The 26,443-nt window shown below is 48.8% G+C and overlaps 1 protein-coding gene across 1 annotated transcript in view; it reads right to left on the reverse strand.

Moving 5' to 3' along the window:
• The window catches only part of FAH (fumarylacetoacetate hydrolase), a 32,566-nt gene extending 13,348 nt beyond the window's left edge, over positions 1-19,218 (reverse strand). Inside the window, exons 1-7 of the mRNA XM_067698685.1 lie at positions 19,084-19,218; positions 14,658-14,768; positions 13,226-13,347; positions 12,688-12,737; positions 12,237-12,327; positions 4,910-5,007; positions 4,769-4,821 (exon numbers count right to left, since the gene is read on the reverse strand). Of these exons, the coding sequence (XP_067554786.1) occupies positions 4,769-4,821; positions 4,910-5,007; positions 12,237-12,327; positions 12,688-12,737; positions 13,226-13,347; positions 14,658-14,768; positions 19,084-19,164 (606 nt within the window). The 5' untranslated portion in view covers positions 19,165-19,218. The remainder of the gene's footprint in view (positions 1-4,768; positions 4,822-4,909; positions 5,008-12,236; positions 12,328-12,687; positions 12,738-13,225; positions 13,348-14,657; positions 14,769-19,083) is intronic.
• Positions 19,219-26,443: the final 7,225 nt, after the last annotated feature.

Consider the following 26,443-nt stretch of genomic DNA (forward strand, 5'->3'; position numbering starts at 1 on the left):
CACTTGCCTGGAGGGCAAAGGTCAGGTATTTCCAGACCCCGGCTAGGGACCTGGACCGTTGTGTACGAATCCACGGTTTCTATGCCATGACCAGCACCCGAGTAGATGGACGGCTACCCCGGGGACATGGTGAGCAGCTGCGGGCCAGTACCCACCCAGGGCCCCCACTCTCGGCCCCTGATCACCAAGGCAGCCCCCTTTCCCTCCTTCAGCCCACCCCACACCTCTGCCCTTTCCCCTTCACCCGATACCGTGCTCTGCATTTTAAGGTTTGACAGCTACACCAGGCTTGTGAAAAATGAAAATATCAGGGTTTGTATTCGTCTCACAAAACTAAGAAGGCCTCTGTGATGCAGCAAAGAGAGCCTGCCGGGGCGTACCCCACACCCCAACCCATCACCCACCGTCTCAGAGGAAAGCACCACCAGCACAATGTCCAGGAAACAAGAGAATACGTAGACATCATTGGGGGGAAAAATTGAGAAGATAACTCAAAAGCACACAAAATCAGCTATGACATTTGCAGGACCTAGGTTGCAGTTATATCCATTCTGTGACAGTGTTTAAATGTTGCAAATTTTGTCAAGATTCTAAAAAAAAAAAAAAAGATGCCATCTTATAGAGAATCTTACCACCATCGTCAAGATTATCTGTGCTCCCTACCCGTCACTGTTTCTCCACACTATGACTTTCTATTTTTCCTCTGCCTGAGACCATATGGGACCTGGGACCCTTTGCTGCAGTGCTTGCACCTGGACAAACCTCTCCTTGAGCAACAAAATGCAAAGAAACTATACGGGACTAAAAATAACTGGGTGCATGCACAGGTGGGGCAAATTATGGACAACAAGATACAAGAGACCAAAACACCCAAGTGCCATTTCTGAAGAGCGGGAACAAAACCAGTGTTGGGAACAAAAGCAGGGTACTACGCATGCCCCCTGCACACAACACCACCTAAGGGGTGGGCAGACCACCTAAGACAACCCTCCGGCCCAACCCCTGGACACACCCCTACCCTCACCCCAGATAAGGAACAAGCTCAGCTCGCCCCGCCCCGCCCCGCCCCCCTGCCGCCCCCCCACCCACCCCCCCACCCCAGCTCAGGGAGCAAGCAAGGGAAACTGTTGTTTGTTCTCGCTGCCCCCCGCTGCAGCAGCAGGGGCCCCAATAAAGCCTTGCCTGAATTTGTCTGCCTCTAGTCAATTTCTATTAATTAAGGAAGCCAAGAACCCTGGTCGATATCATGCCCACCCCTTCCACCACCCCCCGCCCCCCTCCCCCAGAAACAGGAACCAACACAGGTGAAGCATCTGTCTGCAGAGTCCTCCGTTCCCCCAGAGAGAAGACCCTGGCCCCCAACCAGGGGGCCCTGCTCTGGGGGATCTGGGTTGGGAGACCTCCTCTTACGGTTCACGGGGCAGCCTCACAAAGGCATCAGGGGGCGGAGGGCTGGCCGGTAACGCCCTGCTGGGACTAGGGGACTAGTGCCCACCTGTTCCCCTCCTCTGGACAGAATCTAAAGAAATCACAAGGCAGGGCTGGAACTACAGGGAGGTCCAGCCTGCCTCCAATCAACCTAGATTCCCACGCCCCCAGCCCTACCAGCGCACTCCGCAGCCCCTTCCCTCCACCTGCATGAGGAGACACTCTGAGCATCACCTGAAGCCCTGAGTGCTGACTTTGAGAAGCCCCCTCCACGGCCTGCCCGCACCTCCCTGCCCCGGCCTGGCTCCGCTACCCAGCATCCGATGACCCGGCAGAGACTGAAGACACTGCCGGTGTCCCGGGACACTCCCCTCCAGTTCAGCTCTTCCTTCCCATCTCTTTCCCCGTCCCTTGACCTTGGGGGCTTCCTGGAATTCAGTGTCCCTATCAGAATGCACAGCCCTGCAGCATGAGGGATCCTTGGGGTGAGGGAACCAACTGGATTGATGTCAACATCTGGCTGTGAGATGACCATCTTGCTGTGCAGGATGTTACACTGGGGTAGAGTGTGTGAAGGATTCTGGAGCTCTCGGTACTGTTTCTTACACCTGCACGTGAGTGTACAATGATCTCAAAATAAGTTTAATTTAAAAAAATGCACAGCCCTGAAATAACCAGTTTTGAGGTTGTGCAGGTCCAGCCACAAGTGCAATGGGGCTGATGTAGTTGATTCTTGTTATTGGTAATAATTATATTCTATAAAGTCATTAGAAACACCGAGTTAGCAAATACAGGTATATCGCTTCTAGGGGAAATACGGGGTTAAGCTCCTGCCAGCCTCAGGTCACAACATTCACATCAACAAATCAGCATATAACCTTGCTTTGTGTGTGCTTCTGTTTAAGGACAGCTGGTTTCATATACAGGACCACCTTGGTCATATTTCAGGTTGGTGCCAAACCACCACAATTAAGCGAAGATCTCAATAAAGCGAGTCACACGAATTTTTTTTGGTTTCCCAGTGTTTATAAAAGTTAGTTATGTTTATGAAATAATGCCATTTGCAGCAACATGGATGGACCTAGAGATTGTCATACTGAGTGAAGTCAGGGAGAGAGAGAAATATCGTATGAAATCGCTTATATGCGCAATCGGAAAAGAAATGATACAAATGAACTTATTAACAAAACAGAAACAGACTCACAGACTTAGAGAACGAACTTATGGTTACCAGGAGGGAAGGTTGGGGGCTGGGGGGAGGGACAGTCAGGGAGTTTGGGATTGACATGTACACACTGCTATATGTAAAATGGATAACCGACAACGACCTACTGTATAGCACAGGGAACTCTGTTTGGTATTATGTAACAACCTAAATGGGAAAAGAATTTGAAAAAGAACAGATACATGTATATGTATAACTGAATCACTTTGCTGTACACCTGAAACTATCACAACATTGGTAATCAACTATACTCCAATATAAATTAAAAAGTTAAAAAAAAAGAACTTTAGAAAAAAAATTCAAAAATCAACTGAAACTCCAAAAAAAAAAAAAAAGTTATGTTTACACTATACTATAGTCTATTACGTGTGCACTAGCATTAGGTCTAAACCATCAATGTACATATCTTAATTAAAAAATAATTTATGGCTAAAAAATGCTAACCATCATCTGAGCCTTCAGTAAATCATAGCAGTGACATCAATGATCACCGATCACAGATCACCATAACGAATACAATAATGATGAAAAAGTTTGAAATATTGGGACTTCCTGGAAGTCCAGTGGTTAAGACTCCGTGTTTCCACTGCAGGGGGGCATGGGTTTGATCCCTGGTTGGGGAACTGAGATCCCACATGCTGCCTGGCATGGCCAAAAAAACCCAAAAAAGTTTGAAATATTACGAAAGCGGACTTCCCTGGTGATGCAGTGGTTAAGAATCCGCCTGCCAATGCAGGGGATATGGGTTCGAGTCCTGGTCCAGGAAGATCCCACATGCTGTGGAGCAACTAAGCCCGTGTGCCACAACTACTGAGCCTGTGTGCCACAACTGTTGAAGCCCGTGTGCCTAGAGCCCGTGCCCCACAACAAGAGAAGACACTGCAGTGAGAAGCCCATGCACCACAACGAAGAGCAGCCCCCCTTCACCGCAACTAGAGAGAGCTGGTGCCTGGCAACGAAGACCCAACACAGCCAAAACTTAATTAATTAATTAATTAATTAATTATTTTTAAAAAAGAGGGACTTCCCTGGTGGCACAGTGGTTAAGAATCTGCCTGCCAGTGTAAGGGATATGGGTTCGATCTGGGACGATCCCACATGCCGTGGAGCAACTAAGCCAGTGTGTCACGACTACTGAGCCTGCACTCTAGATCCAGAGAGCCACAACTACTGAGCCCATGTGCCACAACAACTGAAGCCACGCGCCTAGAGCCCGTGCTCTGCAACGAGAGAAGCCACTGCAATGCGAAGCCCACGCACCACAACAAAGAGTAGCCCCGCTCACCACAACTAGAGAAAGCCCGCGCACAACAATGAAGACCCAACGCAGCCAAAAATAAATAAATAAAATAAATTTATTTAAAAAAAGAAAAGAAGAGAAATATTATGAGAATTACCAAAATGTGACACAGAGACACAAAGTGAGCAAACGCTGTTGGAAAAATAGCACCAGCAGACTTTGCTCGATGCAGGGTTGCCACGAACATTCAATTTGTAAAAACGCAGTATCTGTGAAGTGCAATGTAGCAAAGTGCAGTAAGACAAGGTCTGCCTGTATGTGGTCGATTCATGAACGTGAACTCAAGGCACAGGCACTATGAGGCCCCAGGGCAGCTTATCTAGCACACACGTTTTCTACAGGGTGCACATCACAACTTTCTTGTGCTTGGGAGCTAGCACCTCAACGAAAAGCACAAAAATGGAAAATAACGCGGCACTGAACAGACAGTAAAAAGGACACTTGTTTGCAGTACGAGAGCTGAGACACAAAGGCAGAGCCGGGCCTTGTTCAACCTCAGATGGGGACACGCACATCGGGAGACTCAAATTTTTTGCCACCCTGTGCATGCCCTCAGGTGACCCCCAAAAGCTCCCGCTAGTATTGATTTGGAGGTTACGAACGAACTGTTAGTGAGTAGGTGAATTTTCAAATACGGAATCAGTGAATAATGAGGATGGACAGTACTTCCGATGGACAAGTGGGGACCCAGGACTGCCATTAACGTGGCTGAGATGGGGGAACGGCCTGTCGTCCAGGGCGGCCATCCCAGGGAGCTCTCCTGCCCTAGTGTATATACAGACCCTACGCCAATAAAACATCAAGACATGGCTTACTGTTTCCAACTCGAAGTCCAAGAGTTTGCAGGCACCATACACAGGAGGCTTAGCTGGAATCATACCAGAAAGAGGCTAGTGAGTGCCAGGCGTGGAACTCAGGGTGTGGGGACACAGAGTGGAGCACGGCAAGGTACTTACAGTCATCGGGTCTCATCTGCCCCTTGGGCCTGTGGATTGGGGTGCCAGACACCACAACGGAGGAAGCACGGCCGTGGTAGCCCACTGGTAAGTGCAGCCTGAAGAAGGAAGGAGAGAGAAAGCATCAACACTGTTACACGTGCAAAGTAAATTTCAAAATGTTTTCAAATTAAAAATGAAAGGGAGAAGGAATAGTCAGGGAGTTTGGGATCAACATGTATACACTGCCAAATTTAAAATGGATAACCAGGGGCTCCTCTAGTGATGCAGTGGTTAAGACTCTGCACTCCCAATGCAGGGGGCCCAGGTTTGATCCCTGGTCAGGGACCTAGATCCCACATGCATGCTGCAACTAAGAGTTCCATGCCACAACTAAGGAGTCCATGGGCTGCAACCAAGGAGCCCATGTGCCGCAACTAAGGAGCACACCTGCAGCAACTAAGACCCAGTGCAACCAAATAAATACATAAATATTAAAAAAAAAAAGTGGATGAGAAAAAGAGAGCTTTAAAATGGATAACCAACAAGGACCTACTGTATAGCACAGGGAACTCTGCTCAATGTTAAGTGGCAGCCTGCATGGGAGGGGAGTCTGGGGGAGAATGGATACATGTATATGTATGGCTGAGTCGCTTTGCTGCACACCTGAAACTATCACAATATTGGGGTTTTTTTGGTTTTTTTAAATTCATTTATTTATTGGCTGCATTCGGTCTTTGTTGCTGCGTGCGGGCTTTCTCTAGTTGCGGCGAGCGGGGGCTATTCTTCGTTGCGGTGCGCGAGCTTCTCACTGCGGTGGCTTCTCTTGGTGTGGAGCACAGGCTCTAGGCGCGTGGGCTTCAGTAGTTGTGGCACACGGGCTCAGTAGTGGTGGCACACGGGCTTAGTTGTTCCGCAGCATGTGGGATCTTCCCGGAACAGGGATCGAACCCATGTCCCCTGCATTGGCAGGCGGATTCTTAACCACTGCGCCACCAGGGAAGTCCCTATCACAACATTGTTAATCGGCTATACTCCAATATAAAATAAAAAGTTAAAAAAAAAAAAGAAAGGGAGTCAACATATATACATGGTTCAAATATCGAAAGGTACTCCCAAGTGTCCAGCAATAGATAAACAGATAAGCAAGAATGAGGTCTATACATACAATGGAGTATTGCTCAGCATTAAAAAGGATGGAAATAATGACACAGGCTACACCACGGGCGAAGCTTAAGGACATTGTGCTAGTGAAACAAGCCAGACACCCAAGGACAAATACGGCCTGATTCCACTTACATGAGGTACTTAGCGGAGTCAAATTCATAGAGACAGAAAGTAGAATGGTGGTGCCCAGGGGCTGGCGGGGCGGCGGGTGGAAACGGGGAGTTATTCTTTCATGGGTCCAGAGATTCAGTTTGAAAAGATGAAAAACTTGTGGAGATGGATGGTGGTGATGGGTGCACAACAATATGAAGGTACTAATGCCACTGAACTGTGCACTCAAAAACGCTTAAGATGTAAATTTTATGTTATGTGCAATTTACATTTTTCAAAAAAGCAAAAGGTACTTAAACAGTGGGAAAGAGTATGATTTCCTCCCATCCTTGTCTCCAGCATCAAAATGGTGCCGATGCAAATACACGCAGAATCACTGAAATGGTTACTGTGTATGTACTCTGCGCTTAGAATACGCAGCATCACACGGGGTGCTTTCCTGTTGTTTCCCTTTTCACGCCCTCCTCACAACAGCCCTGCACGGTAGGCGTAATGGGACAGCGCTGAGCAAACTCAGGCTCAGGAGCGTCCAAGGCTTGGCCGAGGTGACCCCGTGTGAAGTGCTGCCATTGGAATTCAAACCTGGGTCTCTCCGACCACAAAGTTCTGCTGCTTCCCCTGTAGCCCCCTCCCTACCTACTACAATGGGACCCGGGGACTAGATCATAAAGCTCAGAGCGGGAGAGCCATCCAGAGCACAGGAACACTGTCAAGAGCTCTGTTTATAAGACAGAAATATGGGAAAGGAAATGAAAGAGGAAAGAACTCCCAAGCATCCAAACACCATCATAAGGTGATTTACGGTACGGTACGGTACTGCTAGGAACAGACCAATTGAACAAGCTGGTTAAAACAAAGAACATAATACATAAAAAGTGAAAAACGTTTTTTCATAACAAGATAAGTTAGATCCTGTAATGGGTAGAATATGGTTCCCTGGAAGTATGTCTACGTCCTGACCCCTAGAAGATGCGAACTCAACCTTATTTGGAAAAAGGGTTTAAGTTAAGGATCTTGAGATGAGGTCATCCTGGATTAGCCAGGTGGGCCCTAGATCCAGTGACAAGTGTCCTTATAAGAGGCACACAAGAGGAAACAAAGAGGCGAAGGCCCTGTGTAGACAGAGGCAGAGTCTGCAGTGATGCTGCCCAGGAAGGGTGGCCTGCAGCCACCAGAGCGGGACAAGCAGGGAGATGGCCTGTCCCCTGGAGCCTCCAGAGGGAGTGAGGCCCGGCCAAAACCTAGATTCCAGACCTGTGGCCTTCAGACCCGCGAGCTAATAAATGTCTGTGGTTTTAGGCCACCCAGCGTATGGAAGTTTGTTACAGCAGTCCAGGAAACGAATACAGACCCACACCTCACATCACACACAAAAGGAAATCCCCAGTGGATTACAGATCAGAATTTATGCAGAGTAAGGCTCTAAGAAGTACTAGGAAAAAATACTCCCCAAATCTTCAAATTCCTGAGGTGGAGAAAGTCTGAGCACGACATAAAAGTAAATGCTGGGCTTCCCTGGTGGCGCAGCGGTTGAGAGTCTGCCTGCCGATGCAGGGGACACGGGTTCGTGTCCCGGTCCGGGAAGATCCCACATGCCGCGGAGCGGCTGGGCCCGTGAGCCATGGCCGCTGAGCCTGCGCGTCTGGAGCCTGTGCTCCGCAACGGGAGAGGCCACAACAGTGAGAGGCCCGCGTACCGAAAAAAAAAAAAAAGTAAATGCCATGAAGGAAATGATGGACATGTTTGACTTTATAGAAAGGTAAAATTTCTGCATCAAGAAAGAGCAAATAAAGTAAAAAGATGCCACATTGGGAGAAAAGAGTTGCACCGCATTACAACAAAGGGTTAATTTCTATTCAGCACAAAACAGTCTTTCAAATTAATAAGAGAGCACTGACTGTGTAGAAGAGTATCTGTGAAAGAATCTCTAAGCAGCTGATAAAGGTTTTGCCTTCAGAGAAAGGAAGGAGGATGAAGGACAGGGTGGCAGAATCTTGCTTTTTTCCCACTGTTTACCCATACATTCCTTTGGAATTCCGGACTATGTACATGCATTGATGATTTTTTGTAGCTTTTAGTTTTTTAAATGTTTGAATATGTATTTTGCAATATTTATGATATACAAAAAGATATAATAAGACAAATAACCACACAGCACCAACAGGCTGTCTAAGCCAATTAAAAACTCCCCCTTCATAAGGACCTCCCTGGCGGTTCAGTGGCTAAGACTCCGCGCTTCCGCTGCAGGGGGCATGGGTTAGACCCCTGGTCTGGGAACTAAGATCCCGTGTGCCACGTGGCCAGAAACACCAAAAAATAAAAATAACACCCCCTTGGTAGCCCTCCCGGCCCCTTCCCTCTGCTTCCCACCCCTCCTGACCCCACCCCAGAGGGGGCCACCACCTGGAATTTACTGTCCCTTGATATTTCTATACACTTTTACCACTGTCTAGTATTTTTCGCATCTTGTTAGATAAACGGCAATTTACCATGCATTTGCCTTATATTACCTAATCAAAAAAAATCTATTTTCGTAAAGACTGAGGTAGATTTAAGTTTATTTACACGGAGCAATGTCAATGACATATTAAAGTGAAAAACGCAAATGTCAGTCAGCATGGTCTCGTTTTGTTAACTAAAGAAATGAAACGTGTATGTGGCCGTGCGTGTCCGTGTGTGTGTATGTGTGCGTGTGTGTGCACACCCGTAACCTGGAGAGGTGAAGGCGATGGGCCAGCCACCATTCAGAGTAATGGCCTCTGGGGAGTGGGTTGGGGGTTTCCCTCTTCTCCCCCTTTGCTCCCCTTATTGGCTTAAGTTATAAAATACAACTGTGTGCAATTACATTACATGTAATGATTCAAACAGCACAGAAGTTAGTCAGCTCTCCCCATCCAGCCACTCCCCTGAAGGAAGTAAAGTTGGTCTGGAATCTATTATTCTGGACTTTTCTCTATGCTCATAGCAGTCTATGCAAATGTGTGCATGTGTGTGTGTGTATGTGTATGTACGAGTGTGTGTATATGTGTAGGTATGTGTGTAGGTATATGTGTGTGTACATGTATGAGTGTGCATGTGCGTGTGTGTGTCTCAATAATAGCCTCTCAAAAGATACCAAGGTCCTGGGACTTCCCTCATGGTCCAGTGGTTAAGACTCCATGCTTCCAATGCAGGGGGAGTGGGTTTGATACCTGGTCGGGGAACTAAGCTCCCATGAGTCATGAGGCACGGCCCATAAAACAAAAAAGATATTCAGGTCCTATTCCCTGGAACCTATAGATGTTACTTTCTGTAGCAAAGGAGACTTGCAGATGTGATTAAGTCAATAATCTTGAGACGGTAGAGATTATGCTGAATCATCCAGGTGGTCCTTAAATGTAATCATAAGGGTCCTTATAAAGGGGAGGCAAGAAGGTCAAAGAAGGAATTAGGACAATTGCAGATGGAACTGAGACAGGATGGGACCTGGGACCCTTTGCTGCAGTGCCGCAATCCTTGCACATGGACACACCTCTCCATGAGCAACAAAATACTAAGAAACTGTATGGGACTAAAGATAAATGCGTGCATGTGCATACACAGTTGGGGCAAATTCTGGACCCGAAAGATACAAAGAGACCGAAAAAATCCCAACTGCCACTTTTGAAGAGCCTGGGGCAAAAACAGGGTGTCGGGAGCAAAAGCAGGGGGCTGCGCATGCCCCCTGCACACACCACCACCTAAGGGGTGGGCAAAACACCTAAGCCACACCCCTGGCCCGACCCCTGGACACATCCCTACCCTCACCCCATATAAGGAACAAGCTTGCCCCCCCTCGGGGAGCGAGCAATCAAGGGAACCTTTTGTTTGTTCTCGCGGCTGCAGCAGGGGCACAATAAAGCCTTGCCTGAATTTCTTGTCTGGCCTCTAGTCAATTTCTATTGCTTGGGGAAGGCCAAGAACCCTGGTGGGTAACAGAACCAAGAGGGTGGAGTTATCTGAGGCAGGGGTCCCAAGCCAAGGAACGTGGGCAGCCTCTGGAAGCTGAAAAAGACAAGGAAATGGATTCTTCCCCTAGAGCCTCCCAGAGGAACCAGCCTTGCCGACACCTTAACTTTGGCCTGGTGAAGCTGATTTCAAACTTCTGACTTCCAGAACTGTGAGAGAATATATCTGTGTTGCTTTAAGCTACCGAGTTTGTGGTAGTTGGTTATAGCCACCACAAGAAACTAATACAGTATGAATGTACATATATTTTTCTTTGTCTTTTTATAAAAATGAGAACTCACTTTACACAATACCTTCACTTCATATATCATGAAAGCAGGGCTTCCCTGGTGGCGCAGTGGTTAAGAATCCACCTGCCAATGCAGGGGACATGGGTTTCAGCCCTGGTCTGGGAAGATCCCACAAGCAGCAGAGCAACTTAAGCCCGTGAGCTACAACTACTGAGCCTGTGCTCTAGAGCCCGCGAGCCACAACTACCAAGCCACAACTACCGAGCCTGTGCTCTAGAGCCCGCGTGCCACAACTACTGAAGCCTGCGTGCCTAGAGCCCGTGCTCTGCAACAAGAGAAGTCACTGCAGTGAGAAGCCTGTGCACCGCGACGAAGAGTAGCCCCCGCTCTCCGCAACTAGAGAAAGCCCGCGCGCAGCAACAAAGACCCAACGCAGCCAAAAATAAATAAATAAAATCTATTTTAAAAAATATATATGTATATCATGCACATGACTTTTGATCCTAAATCTTTCTTTCGACAGCTACAAAACATTTCATATTGTGAAAAGACCATGATTTTTCAACTAGTCCTCCACCAATAACCATTCAGGTTGCTTCCAGCTTTGGGTCCTTAGAAAGATTGCTGGTAAACATCTTTGCCCTTGAATACAAACATTATTTCTGTAGGATAGATGCATGAAAGTAAGACTGTGGGTCCAATGGTATGCACATTTAAAATTTTTACTTTATGTACTTTATGTATTTTCTGTTTCGGTTAATCACAACAAGCATATATTACCTTTATAATAAAGGATATATGCATAAAGTAAAAAAGGCACAGCCGCCGACTACTTTGCATCAAACATTGAGAGAGAAAGCCCGTTTGCTCTTACCCTGCAGAAGGAAACGGGCTGGGACTCCCCCACTTGGCCTGGACCATGCACAGGGCCAGAGTCGTGACTCATTGGCCTCCTGCAGTCCTAGACGCACCCTGGCCTTGTTCTGCAACCTTGGCCTGGTTGCTTAACTTCTCTGGGTCGTAACCCACTCTCTTCCCCCTTCTTCCTCTTGGTTCTGACAGACGCAGCCCCTTCTGGCACAGCTTATCTGAAACACCCACTAAAAGAGGGGAAAGTCTCTGTCCACCACAGTAACTGTGTGTGGCCCAGGGCACTCGGCCTGGGGCGTGTGCCTGCCACTGTGCTCTGAATAACCATCACATCTAGAGGACAACACACAGCAAAGGGCAAGGATCTTGGCTCTGCGTTCTAGGCTCCGGCAATGGCCTTGACTTGGGTGTTAGGAGACAGCCTTTGGCCCTGTTTGTCCTCAGGCAAGTTGCTCCTTCTCTAAGTCTGTTTCCCTTCCTGTGAAATGGGGGTGTCAGTCATAGCCTTGGCGACCCCAAAGAACCTCTATGAGGATCAAATAAATAAATGCAGCCCCCGTTTCGAGCTGACCACTCTTTGAGAAAACACGGCACTGGGCACACTTGAGGATTCTCATCCATCGGAAGAGTCTAAGTATGGAGAATGCTGGCATGGAAGACTTGCCAATAGAACCGTAATTCACAGCTTACAAACAAAAGGATCCGGAAGGATGTTAGTGAGTCAGGATCTAATTCCAACCCGTGTTCTCTAGATCAAAGAGCTTAAGGGAAGTCCCCATGATCCCACAGCAGGTCCAGGGCTGAAGGGAGAGGAGGACCAGAGTCTGAGGCCACTGTTTCCAGAAGTGGTGACATCATGGTCATTGTTAGCTTTCCTCCCGGGTTTCCTTAACCTGAGAGGACTTGGCAGCTCCTGGGACAACACGCTACCGGGCACGTAAAGACAGACTTGGAACTTAGCCACACACTGGTCCAGAACATACCAATTGGGCATCAACGGGTTCTCTGTGCCCCTGAACATGATTCCGACATTGGTGGCGTGGTGCCGAGAGGAATAGAAGTCCGTGTAGTCGCCTGCGGGGAAAAGGTCGGGAGATGCCTTCAGTGACCTGGATTCCGCAGGTCGGAGAAGGGCCAGTTCCGAGGCAGGGTCGGAGCGGGAGAACAAGGAGGGGTGGGCGGAAGGGGCCGGGAGAGCACGCCAGACATGCGACACAAATTCGTCTCACTAAAAATTCGTTTTGAGAACTCCCAGTTGAGAAACGAAAAAGAAACAAGGACCCGAGACTTCCTGAAACAGACAATGGAATTTCCAAAAGAGTGGCAGACCCCCCTCCCACCCACGGGCTCCGCTCGCCAGGCCTTTGCTCCAGCTGTTCCTGCCCCTGAGCAGCAGCTGCTGCGTGTGCATCCTGGTAAAGGGACTGGACTCACCTATGGTGGCCGGAAGATGCATTGTGGCGGAAGCCTGGGAGGTGAATGCACTGAAACACAGAACAAGGGGCTTCAAGGTCAAGCTTTGGTCATTCACAGGCTCAGCCTAGATCATGGCCCAAGTCCTGCTCACAATCTCCAGCGAGCGCTTCCAGACTGGCCTGGGGCCACCCCAGGATGGGCATCCACCCACTAAAGACAAGTTGCCTCTCCCCCGCTTCTAGGTTCCACTCTAGGCAATGGGCTATATTACCCCTTGTTTGGAAACCAGACAAGGACACAAATGATGCTGAAGAGGAATGGCTGAGTGAGCAAGGGAGTGGGCCGGTGGGCCAGGCATGGCCTGGACACCCCAGTCCAGGCAGAGAGGTAATCCCAGTCGGCCCAGAGCCCTCTCACCAAAATGCAGCCCAGGTCCGGGCTGGATGAAGCCAAGGCAGCCAACCTGTGACTCAGAACGTCCCTGACGACCACACCGTCCTCTTCCGACAAGCCAGGTCCCCTCCTCCCCACCCACCACGGTCCACGGGCTCCTCACCGCTTCCGAAGCTCCGTGTCATCTCTGAGCCTGGCCTGGCTGACGGACAGCAGGTTCTGCAACAATCCTCTTGCCTCCTTCCAGGCAGCCTGACCCAGGCCCATGAAGCTGTTGAGAGCTGGCTAGGACCAAGATGCACAGGAAGAAAGAAGATCACACGTGGGAAAGCCCCTTGTGCTACCCCTCCTACTGACAGGAGAGAGCCTGGCCAGCTTTCTGGGTCCCCTGTCACTTATCCCAGTTCATTCCAACTCTCAGGACTTTGGTTCTTAGTTCTGTCATCGAGCTGGGGAGACGTGTCATCTTTCCTGATGGGGCTTCATCCCCTCATGGACTTGCAATTGGCAAAGCCTGGGAGCTCCTATCTGGGACAGCTGCCTGGTTAAGCTTGGCCCCGCCTGCAGTGAAGATGGCTGCGTTCCTCCAGTGGGGGCCTCCGGTCTGCAGGGGTACTGCAGTCTACACCAATCCCCTTCACGTAAGTTAAGAAGAGGTTTCTGAGCCAGTGAAGTGTAGCAGAAAAAGCACTTGTGGATTCTCAAGGCCAGAGTTCCAACCCCAGCTCCAATCCTTGCAGCCATGTGACCTGGGAGAATCGTGTCCCGTTTCAGATTAGACCCTCATTCATCTAATGAGGATTCCATTCCTATGCCAGAGGGTCGTCATGATAATTGAACAAGAGATGTGTGTAAAACTCCTGACACATAGGAGGTCCTCAATATATATCATCTTCCTTCCGTGGAACGGGAGGGAGGATGCACACCAAAGCACTGGACCGTTTACAGGGAAGTAAATTCACGTCCATCACTCGTGTACGTATCCTTCAGGCTGACTCCTAAAATGGTGGCAACACAGAGGGCACTTGGGGCAAGCTGTCCATTCTTCCCAGGCTGGAATCAAACCTGGAGGGCAGGGCTCATGGCTCCCTCCCTCGGAGGGCCCAGCACCGGCCTGGAACAAGCAGAGACTCAACCAGCTTAAAATGAGGAAATGAACCAGTTATTGGAGAGCATCATCTCAGAGACAACTGGGGAGGGCCTAGGACTGCGGAGGGACTGACACTCTTTTTTCCGGACGCGCAGGCTCAGTGGCCATGGCTCACGGGCCCAGCCACTCCGTGGCATGTGGGATCTTCCCGGACCGGGGCACGCACCCGCGTCCCCTGCATCGGCAGGCGGACCCTCAACCACTGCGCCACTAGGGAAGCCCGGGACTGACACTCTTCTCATCCAGGAACCCACCCTGCGCTGTCCCAAGGCTACCTCCTGCCAGCCTGTCTGTCTCACAGCCACCCCCCAACCTTACCCAAGTAAAATCTCTGAGCCCTCAAGGCACTACCTCTCTCAGAAATGGAAGGCAAAGGGCATTTTCTTAGCGGCATTTGCAACAAAGGCCACTGAGATCCAGGACAAGCCATGTCACAATGTCCTACCTGATCAAAGACATCCTGGTGTTGGGAGAGGACAGGCCCAGTGAAGAGGTGCTTAATGACACTGAGGTCTAGGATCTGGTCACCAATCGCCACGCCGATCCTTGGTCTTGGCTGGGAGGAAGGTGGCATGGTCAGCACTGGGCACAGCCTCAGCCGGCCTTGGCTCACTTACCCAGCAAGTCTGTCTGTTTACGAGCCCCTGGCTCTTGTCTTTACATGGCCCTCTGTGGAGAGGGACTGAGGAACTGGATCCTTAGCACCGTACCCCAGCTCCCTTTGCCTCTCAGAGGGCTGAAATTGACCCTGTGATCTCTGTCCGGGAAGAACCTGGTGCCATGTCTGCCTCTAGGACAAGAAGGGAAAAGAATCTGTGTTTCCTCAATGGAAAATAAATCAAACACCCCTTGGAGTGGGTAAGTTGAAAGAGGCCTAGTCCAAGCCCCTCATCCAGGCAAAGTCCCCAGCAAAGCTCCTCAGGTGTTGCTTAAATGCCTCTGATGATGAAAAGCTCACCACCTCACCGGGCAACTGGATTATTTCTCAGGTTTAACCTAGGCCTTCCCTTGGGGACAATTCCTCTGCACAGCAGAGCGTGTCCCAGGCACAGTGCTGAGGGCCAGGGGCTTGGACTAATGAGCTCTATTATGGCTCAAACAGAGCAGAGCTCGGGTCACCAGGGAGCATGAAACCAGACTGCTCAGAGCAGGCAGGAAAAGTTCCTTTCTGCACCATCAAATCCCAGCGTCAGCCCTGAGTGTGACAATGTCGCAAATATTTGGCAAAGCCTGACCTTTGTCCACATGGCCCTGAAATTTGCTCATCAACAAGGAACTTGAGAGCATGTCTGCAGACTCGACCTCCTAAAGCTCTGTCCTGAGCTGAGCTTCCAGCTCTCCTGAACCACCAGCTTTGCCATTTCAGTTCCAGGGAGTTTAGAGGTGGGGCTACTGGCTGGCCTTATCTCCAGTGGCTGCTCATTTCAGGGGGCTGAGAGAAGATGGCTATCCCTCCGTGCACAGGGGTAGACCGGAGCCACACCCTCACCTGGCCCTGAGGCCCCGGGCAGACCCTGCTCATGAGGAAGCTGCCTGGAGAGGGTGGTCCTCATTCCCAGCTCCCTGGGCCTCATCTCCCTGGGCAATGAGCTGGGCCACCTGGACCCCAGCGGCTGCCCACTTAAGGGATATGCAGGCAGACCCCTGGGCCACTTCTCTGACCCTGGCCCCCACAGCAAGCTGCAGGAAGGAGCCGAGGCCACTGAGCAACATCAGAGACCTAGTCCCAAGTGTGGCTGCCTGCCTCCTCGGCTGCAAGCATGGCGAGAAGCCGCCCTTGTGTTCCAAACCCTGGCAACTGTGAAACCACATGTTGAATCTTCTAGACCTAGACGTGAGGACGTGAGACAGTGAGTCCCTCTACTTTAACTGTTGGGAGTTATTTTCTTCAGCGTTAGACTCCCGATCCCTGGGGTCCTGCCTACTCTGTCATTCACCATCTTATCATTTTGGACAAGTCCTTGGTCCTCTGAGGGCCTCAGGTTCCCATGTATAACCTGAGGGAGACAAATTAGTAAGAGATATCCTAAGTCTAACTTTAAGAGAATGCGTGTGCATTGCCTCCGCTTTATAACATTTGGTCATATCCCACAGAATGTTGTCCAAAGGAGATCTTTACCCACCTCCCAGCTTGACAGAGGGAAAAGCATGGGGTTTGGGAGCTCACAGCTGTGGGGTGCAACCCCAAATCTGCCTCTTACTGGCTGTGAGACCTGGAGCAGGACTCTTAGCCTCTCTGAGCCTCAGTTTCCTCATCTGTAAAATGGGGACAGTAGCACAACAGCAAGTTTGTAGTGAGAATTCAATTAATTAACATCTGTAAATCTCTTATCACCAGACCAGACACAGGGCAGACATTCACTCAGACAAAACAATTTATGGAGCATCTCCTTCAGCCCAGCAGTATACGAAGGCTGCAGAAGCACTGACGATCGAGGAGAGACATGGTTCCCACCCTCCAGAAGCAAAAGGAAGCACACGGTGAGGTGACAGACGATAACTGTGGCTGGAGTTCAGTGAGGGTGCTTAGGGGACAGCTCTCTCTGAGGAGGTGACATTTAAGCTGGGCCCAGAAGAGTGAGAAGAAATCAGGCATACACAGAGTAGGAAAAAAAGAGTATTCCAGATAGAAAGAGCAATACGTGTGAAGGTCCTGAGGCAGGAAACTGCTCTTAGAAAGTTCCAGAAACTGGGACTTCCGTGGTGGTCCAGCAGTTAAGACTCTGCGCCTCCAATGCAGGGGGCCTGGGTTCGATCCCTGGTTGAGGAACTAGATTCCACAGGCTGCAACTAAGAGTTTGCTGCAAACTAAAAGATCCCCAGTGCTGCAACTAAGACCCAGCGCAGCCAAAGTAAATAAATAAATATTTAAAAAAAAAAAAAAAAAAGAATGTTTCAGAAACTGAAAGGCAGCCAGTGTGGCTAGAGAGAGCAGAGGGTCTGGAGGCAGAGGCAGGGCCGGAACCATGGGGACTTGAGCACCTTGGCCGTCAGCTCCAGATTACTGCAGCGTCTGTTTCTCAGAAGCCACGGTCCCTGTCTTCACAGAGAGAGCCAGGGTCTGCTCTACTAGTCCATGAGCAACCCACGATGGAGGGAGGGTGTCCCGTGTGCCTTTGATCCCCAACTCCCAGCCCAGAATCTGGCCCAGGGTTGAGGTTCATAAGCATTCACTGAATAAAAGAATGACTAAAATGAAAGCCGGATTAATTCACTATTGTTCCACCCAAATTATGCACGGCTGGCCACTGGCATGGAGGAGAGGGAGGCTGTGCGTGGGCGACTAGGTCAGCCTGGAGAGGCAGCCACCACCTTTGGAATGTCCAGTGCCTGCAGCCATAGCTTCAGACACAGCCTGTTCCACTTGAAGGCCCTCAGCCTTCTGCAATGCCCAGGGGGCCCACTCCCAACCCCCAGCACTCCTTTCAGAGGGCAGTGAACCTCCCTAGTGGCTGTCCTTGCACATTCTAACGTGGAACAGCTGGGGCATGGAGTCTGAAAGCCACTAGCCATACCCTAAGGGGCATTCATTCCAGAATCTTCTGGGAGAGCAAGTCAGAGCACCCCCCCCCCCCAAAGGCTTCTGCCTAATGGATTTGTGGAGTAAAGGTTGAGGACACACAGCTGAGGACAAAGTGTCAGAGGAGTGCAGGGGAGGGCTCGCCAGCAGAGTGCACTTGGCTAACGCAGGTTAAGGTTTAACATGCCTCTTATTTGTATTTGCAGCCCTCCAGGGGACTGAGTGTTACCTTTTTGCATCCTTGCAACAACTGGCCAGGCCAGGCAGTTGTGAAACCACATGTTGAATCTTCTAGACCTAGGCATTTTTTGCCATGGGGGCAGGGAACCCAGTTTCCAGGAAGGGGCTAACTGACAGGAACTCCATTTAGCAAACAGTTCCCGAACACTTGGGCACAAGCAGATTCTGGGCTTCTATGAATCAGGAGTTTACCTTTAAAGTTGGGAGCAGAAAGCTAAGCCCAAAATACCATGAATAAATCCAGGGGAATCTGCTTTCCCCACCCAGGGACCTTCTTATATATTTGTTGATAAACCCCCAGTTTTCAAAGATTTCTTTCTGCCAATCAGACTACACTTACTAAGTGAAATTTCATTTCTCTGCCCAAAAGGGCTTCTTCTGATCAGCAAGGGAATGCCAGGGAGCCCAGGGAGCTGAAAGAAGGCCAGCTGGAAGTAAAGAAACGTAACCTCTTAGATCCCAGGCCTCTACTGCCAGCAAAGGCGCTCATCCCTCCGAGCTACTGAAAATACCGGGTCAGTTAATATTTCCCGAGTTCTAGGGTTAGAGGCTAACCTGGGAGAAAACAACCGGTTACAACGTGGTGCCTTGGGGGGAGACAACAAAGCCAAATGACTTCGGAGTAGGCAGTATGATTGTGTTTCAACTCCTCTGTAATAATAAGAGAACTTGCTCTGCCTACCCGAAAGGGAGACTCATATGTACCGTTTCATTTTGCGTTTAATTCTCACACAAACCTGCAGAAACTGAGGCTGAGAATTTCAATAACTTGCACATCTAGAAAGTTACCAGGAGGGATCTGAACCCACAAGTACTCTCCATGATCGGCCCCTCCAAAGAAAAAAGGCCCTTGCCTCCACCCCACCTCCCATCGCACTCCCCAGGGAGGAGAATGCGAGGCACCGCTCGTTAGGCCCCAAATGACACCGGCGGTCTTCGCGAGAGGCGTCTAGCAGGGAAACGACGGGCCCGATGTCCTGCTCCGTCGGGTGCTGGCGGAGGTGGCAGGGCTGGGCTGAGGCCAGGGGCGGAGCAGGAAGGTGGCGTGGGGGTCCCGGGCGGAGGGGAAGCCCTCCCTCCCCGCGCCCGGAAGCCGAACACTGCAGCTCACGTTGCCTTTGGTGGAGAAGACGCCGTAGGGCAGGTTGTGGATGGGGAAGTCGGAATCCTCGGCCACTGGGACGAAAGACATGCTGGTGGCACGGAGCAGGGTGGCGGGCTGCGAGCTGCGCGCGACCAGCAGGACTGGATTCGCAGAGGTGGTCAGGCAGGGTCGCGCCCCCTGCGGGCTCCGCCCCTTCAGGCCCGTCCCTCCAGAGCTGACGCTGTGACACGGTAGGACCCTGCCCGCCCCCTCCTAGGGCTCCGCCCCTCCTGGAGCCCCCGCCCACCAATAGACCGCCCTCGTGCCCCGCCCACCAAGAGACCGCCCCTCCACTAGGCCTGTTCCTCAGCAAACTCCACCCCTGCACAATCCCTCCTCTCCCTGTCACTCCAGCTTCGCAAGCTCCACCCCCGCACAGTCCTTCCGGGCTCTCCCACTACAGTTTTGACCCTTCGCAAGCAGCCCCCACTCCTTTTTGAAGGTCCTCGTCCCGGAGTCCACCTCCCGGGAGACCTCGGTCCAGCTGCCAGGCCCAGGGGCCCTGGTTCTACCGAGAGCGATCCCCAGCTTGGCGTTTAAGGCTCTGCCCCTGGTGACTTCAGCCTCGTTTTCCCCCGGCTGCGTGGCCCGCTCTTCTGCTCAACATAAGTCTTGTTGGGTTTCCGGGACACAGCAGACCCTTTGACGCCAGACGCTGCCTCCGGGGCTGGTACAATGCTTCCAGTCTCGTCCTTTCTGCCTTCATAAACCATGCTAATCTGTCAGCTATGGCATTTCCACTTTATCGGGGAAAGGAACAGTCGTGCCTGTTTTGTGGCTTACATTAATGAGATTAATATTCTAGAAAATATAACTCACCTGTTTATTTCATATTCTAGTGTTAAAATGACACTGACAAGATGTTTGACCTTGGACAAGTTACTTAACCCCTTTCTGCCTCAGCTTTCTTCTCTGTATGACATTGATCATGGTTTCTACTCCACAGAGTTGATAGGAGAATTGAATTAATTATGGAGCATTTGTGCCTGGCATAAAGAAACTATTTGTGTGTAAAGATTGAAAGGGGAGACTGAGAAAAAAAATACAGAGAGAAAAGAAAGAGAGGGAAAGGGAGTGAGGGAGAAAAAAATGAAGGAAGGGAGGGAGAGAAGAAGAACAAATTTACACCTTAATCCTCTTTGCAATGCTGGTGACTAACAGCAAAAAGGAGGAAGATTTGAGATCCACCTCTGACAGCACCAAAAGTGTTTAGCTTTAGGCAAGTTAAACTCTCCAATCATCTGTTTCCTCATCTGTAAAACAGACATAATAACAATACCTACTCCAGGATTTCTGTGATGGTCAAATAATGCCTGGCACAGAGTTAGTTATCAATTAACTACTTTTTTACCCTCAGGGACATCCAACCAGAAAGGTAGCCATTTCTTTGTGTCTGGGTTTTGCTTTTCTTTTTGAAGAAGACAATCAAAAAAGGAGAGAACACAGCTATAAAGGTAAAGTGGTCAGCACTGTCTGAAAATACATTTATAATAGAAATGCAATTTCTTAGAAACCTAACAAAATTATTTCTTTAAGTGGGTTAAAATTAAAGTATAGGCTGCACAATACTCATCAATACACAAACCAGTATTTGCAACACTGACTTTTGATTAATTTGCTTGGGAATTCTTGCGACAGTAGAGTCCAAAGTTAAAGAATTAATGGATACACAAGCAGAGCTGTCTGAAAATAAATTTGAAAACCAATTTAAGCCAAAATCCTAGAAATTATTTTTAAAGGTGGCAGAATCATCCTAAGGTTTGTAAACATAACAGTTTCCCTTCAAAAACATTTCATAATGAATAATAATGATAGATGGAAAGACCTAAAAGTAAATAAGAAGTTGCACCTCCTTTGCCTGCAATGTCTTGCCCATATCTCCTCTCATCCACTATCCTGCTCCCTAAATCAGGTTCAGTCATCTTCATTCTTCAAACACATTTGTCAACAGCCAGTCCCAAGTCTCCCAGCTGTTCCTCCCTGTCTTCCTTCCTCTGTCCTCAACTCTAAAACAACGCTGCCTTTTCAACAAGATCAGCAGTAAAGTGTGTACCAAAGAGCTTGTAGTTAGAATCAAGTATTAAAACTGTGGGTGACTGGGACTTCCCTGATGGCGCAGTGGTTAAGAATCCACCTGCCAATGCAGGGGACATGGGTTTGAGCCCTGGTCTGGGAAGATCCCACATGCCTAGGAGCAACTAAGCCTGTGCACCACAACTACTGAGCCCGTGTGCTGCAACTACTGAGCCCGTGTGCTGCAACTACTAAAGCCCAAGCGCCTAGAGCAGGTGCTCTGCAACGAGAAGCCACCGCAATGATAAGCCAGTGCACCACAACAAAGACCCAATGCAGCCAAAAAGTTAATAAAAATTTTTTTTAATTAAAAAAAGAATACATACACACAACTCTGCAGAGTTAGGGAGGCTGCCCTGCAGTTTGGCTTGGAGAGAGGAGAGGCTGGGTTGGTGGCATCATGTGAGATAAGAGGGCCTGAAACCAGAAGGCCTGAGATGAGGGGGTATTACAAGTAGGGCTGGCTGCTGAACCTCCTCCCTAGGTCCAGATGGTTGGAGCTGACCAGTGGTCACCCTGCAAGGGGCTCCCTCTTGCTCAACCTGTTCTCGGCTCTCATCTCCTGCCCCGAGTGTCTGTGCCAAGGGTAGACCTCAGTTTTGGTTAAGTCTGCCCTGGCGGGGGTGGGGTGGGGTGGGGGGATGAAGGGCAGTCTCTGGCAGTGGTAGATGTTCTGACTCATTCTGGCAGGTTCCAGAAAGGGGAAAAGAAACAGGACAGGGTCCCAACTCTTGTTCTGTGGCCTTATTATAATAAGAAGCCTTCTGAAATGGAGCAGGACGCTATGGTCTATGCCCCCCATGTCCTCCACCTGCCTTTTGTCTGTGGAAAAACTTTAGCCAAAGGATAAGTTTAATCAGAGAAGTGAGAAAATGCAGAAGCAAAGAAAAGCAAACAGGACTAAACAATAATAGTTCAGTCAGTAAGCAAAGTCAAGGACCTTTAGTTTCCCCTCAAAGGCTACAGATAATATTCTGAGCCATATCCTGTGATCTGTCTTGTAGGTACGGAAACCCGCACCAGGTGGAAGAAGTTAACCACATGATGACCAGACTGTAGCCATGACATAAGCTGCCACAATGCAGAGAACTGGCCTCAAAGAAATAGAAACCAACCCTGGAACTGAAGATTAACTCTAGCTAAAACAATCAAGATGACGCTGATCAGACCACCAATGACCAAGTTCAAGATGACTGTCGGAGCTGACTGTGCTGTTTCTGCATGTAGCCCCCCGCCTCCGTCTGTAAAAGCTCTTGCCCCCGATTGTCAGTGGGGGGAGTCAGCCTTCGGACAGGAGTCCACCCTCCTCCCCGCCCCTCCGTTGCCAGCATCCAAAATAAAGCAAACTTTCCTTTCCACCAACCTTGCCTCTTTATTGGCTTTTGAGCAGCGAGCAGCCGTACCCCACTTTTGGTTACTCTTCCAGGCAGCACCTAATACCTACAGAATTCTAGTGACTCTTTAGCTGCAGGGCAATAAACTATTTACTTGTTCTGTACTGGCCCTGCCCCTCCCCTTAGAGACAGGAACTGTCTTTCTTATTCTTTGTGTAGCTTTGTCAACGCCCAGCAAAACACCTAGCACAGAATAGGTACTCCATAAATACTTAAGTAAATAATAAGAAACTACTGACTAAAGGCAATGAATCAATAACCAGTGAGCCTCCTCCCCTGCCCCCCACCCCATCCAGGTCCTGGGCATACTGCACAGCAGCTTCCTTATTTTCTGAGCATGGGCTGTGTGAGCAATGGGCCAGGAGCTTCCCCTGAATACTCACAAGCTAATGAAAGCCTAGATGATAAAAACCATGTAAAGAGAAAACTTTTGGGGGGAAGGGTGTAGGGCTGATGTGTGTATGGGAAGGGGTGTGGGCATGAGATAGTTGAAGGGGGAGGAAGATTTCCTAGTTTTAAAATAGACTTGCCAACCCACTAATTATATATAGTGCCTGAAGACACCAAAGCTGTTCTCTATTTGGAAAAAAACATTTGAAGTAACTTGCAAATACACTATATTTTTTCTTTCTCTTCTTTTGGGAGGGAGTGTGTTGAGCATGTACATTACAACAATTATAAAAAAGAGTTTTAAGGAAAAAATATTGCCTGTAATCCCACCATCCTACAGTTTTCACATTTTCATGTTATTTGCTCGTTCCATTTGTTATGCACATGATTTTTCCATCTTTGTGAACTTTACAGAGAGGCAATTTTTCAGTCTTTCCTTACATTTTTCTCCTGAACATTTTTCCTTGTGGTCAAATAGGTTTCATTATTATCATTTTCATCACCTGAAGAAATTGCAATGTTCGGGATTGTAATAATAATGGAGCCATGAGATCTGCATGCACAAAATGTTTTCCTTTTCCTACACTTTTGCCGGAGGGTAAATTCCTGGGTCGAAGGGTATGGGTGCTTTCAGGACCGGAAGTGAGTTTTGGCACCTCCATCACGAAGGGCTGGTTTGAGCCTCTGTAGCACCAAATTCAGTACCTCCCTCGGATGCTAAAATGTAGCACCCAAGAGGCTCCAACAGCTGCACTGCTGGCCTCGTTCACACAAGCATGCCCCTGACTCCCTTACAAGAGAACTGGAAAGGGCTTTCTGAATCCAGTGCGCAGATGTCTTGCAAGGGCTCCGAGAGGCTGGCAACTGCCCTCCAGATAAGCAGGAAGTGGACTCTGCCTGCACTGGGAGAAGGAGGGTGGCCTTTTTGGGCAACCCTAAGGAATCCATCCATTCCCTTCTCCCCACCCTACAAATTTCACTTGCACTTGAATTACTTGAGTCCAGTTGCAAGGTCCTCTAAAGGTTGAACTCCTTGGAGAGAACAGAATGTCACTCATGTTTGCACATGATACACAGCCCTCTGATGCTAAAGTGTATGGTATACATGCCAAACACATGGTGTCCCCTCTAAAACGTTCACAATAAGCATTTCTGAGCCTGAGCCTTAAGGAGAGAAGATATTTGCTTCATTGAAGAGCTCGGTCTCTATCATAGCTCCCTTTTTGTTTGTTTGTTTTGTTTTTTCCTCTTTTTCTTGATAATTCTGAAGTAGACCCAAATGAACCAGCTCAATCAGGGCTGGGTTTTTTGCAAGACAAATTTTCTTCTTCCTGCCCTCTTTTATTCTGTCTTTAGTCTGCTTTAATTGTTTCAGGTACTATTGTTTCCATGTTTTGATGGAATACTACCTCAAAGCCATATTGGATTTAAGCAGGATCTGAAAGACCCATAAATAAGCAGCATGTTAAGTAGAGAGAATATCAGTGACAACTGACTGGATAATAATGTGTACCATACAAGGAGCTTTCGTTTATTGTTATCAAAGCACATGCAACTTTTCAGATCCTCCTTCTCTGTGATTTCAACAAGATACTTATAACTTTGTTTTGCTTTTTTGTATGAATACTTATTGAAGAGTTTTCCCATCCAAATTTTTCCTTTTCCCATCTGAATTTTCAGGGTCTTTTTGAGCTTTAGCTGTGGGTCACATCCTGTACCCAAAAATGCAGAGAAATTTCAACATTTAACATGTACTCTGTATCCAACCTGTTTGGCATAGTTGCAGAGACAATTCTCAGTGCCTCTCTCCCCAAACACTGCTTTCCTGTCAACAACAACTGCCCACTGAAATATGTCTCTCATAAACATCTCTGCTCCTTCCTTTCTAAGAAAACCCAGAAATACAGCACTAAGTTTAGACCGGCTTCTCTCTTACCTAAGGTTTTCAGATCAAAAGCTCTACTCCTGGGCTTCCCTGGTGGTGCAGTGGTTGAGAGTCCGCCTGCCGATGCACGGGACACAGGTTCATGCCCCGGTCCGGGAAGATCCCACATGCCGCGGAGTGGCTGGGCCCGTGAGCCATGGCCGCTGAGCCTGCGTGTCCAGAGCCTGTGTTCCACAACAGGAGAGACCACAGCAGTGAGAGGCCCGCATACCGCAAAAAGAATAAATTAAAAAAATTTAAATTAAAAAAAAATTTAATAAATTTATTTAATTATTTTTGGATGCCTTGGGTCTTACTGCGCGCAGCCTTTCTCTAGTTGCCGTGAGCGGGGGCTACTCTTCGTTGCGGTGTGCAGTCTTCTCATTGCGGTGACTTCTCTTGTGGAGCATGGGCTCTAGGCGCGCGGGCTTCTGTAGTCGTGGCTCATGGGCTCTACAGTGCAGGCTCAGTAGCTGTGGCGCACGGGCTTAGTTGCTCCGCAGCATGTAGGATCTTCCCGGACCAGGGCTCGAACCCATGTCCCCTGTATTGGCAGACAGATTCTTAACCAATGCGCCACCAGGGAAGTCCCTTAAATTTAAAAAGCCACGTATAAACTAGTGGTTACTCTACTAGACAGTACACCTATAGACTCTGCTGTATGTAGTGGTGTCCCATGGCCCTGAAATTTAACGTGACTTTTTTTTTTTTTAAGGTGAAAGGTGTGCTATGCTACCTAAAAGTAGACCAAACCAGAAAGCCAGAAGAAGCAGTCCCAGGCATCCTCTGCAGGGGTCTCTACAGAGTTGTCTGAACCTACCAACAGAGGACAGCCACTTTCCTTGTCTTTTTAACTAATAGACTTTTTTACAGCAGTGTCGGGTTCACAGAAAAATTAAGCAGAAAGTACAAAGAGTTCTCATATACACCCCTGCCCTGACACAGTTTCCTCTATTATTAACATCTTGGATTTGTATGGTACATTTGTCATCATTGATAAACAAGTATTGATACAATATTATTAACTGAAGTCCAAGGTCTACCTTAGGGTTTTTTTTGGCTGTGCCTCGTGGCTTGTGGGATCTGACTTCCCCAATCAAGGTCGATCCTGGGCCCCTGGCTGTGAAAGCGCCCAGTCCTAACCACTGGACCACCAGGGAATTCCCAGGGTTCTGCTTTTTGCGTTGTACAGTTCTGCGTTTGGACAAATGCATCCTGTTACGTATACACCATTACAGTGTCACGTAGACTGTTTCACTGCCTTAAAATTCCCTGTGCTTCACCTATTTATTCCTTCCTTCCTCTACCTCACCTATTTATTCCTTCCTTCCTCTACCTAAACCCATAGCCACCACTCTTTAATGTCTCTATAGTTTTGCGTTTTCCAGAATGTCATATAGTAGCAAGCCTTTTCAGACAGCTTATTTCACTGAGCAATATATTTAAAGTTCCTCCATGTTATTTTGTGCCTTGACGGCCCATTTCTTTTTATTGCTGAATACGGTTCCATTATATAGATATACCACAGTTTACTGGTACATCTGAA

Source organism: Pseudorca crassidens, chromosome 1 (assembly GCF_039906515.1).
Source record: "Pseudorca crassidens isolate mPseCra1 chromosome 1, mPseCra1.hap1, whole genome shotgun sequence".
Classification (NCBI taxonomy): domain Eukaryota; kingdom Metazoa; phylum Chordata; class Mammalia; order Artiodactyla; family Delphinidae; genus Pseudorca; species Pseudorca crassidens.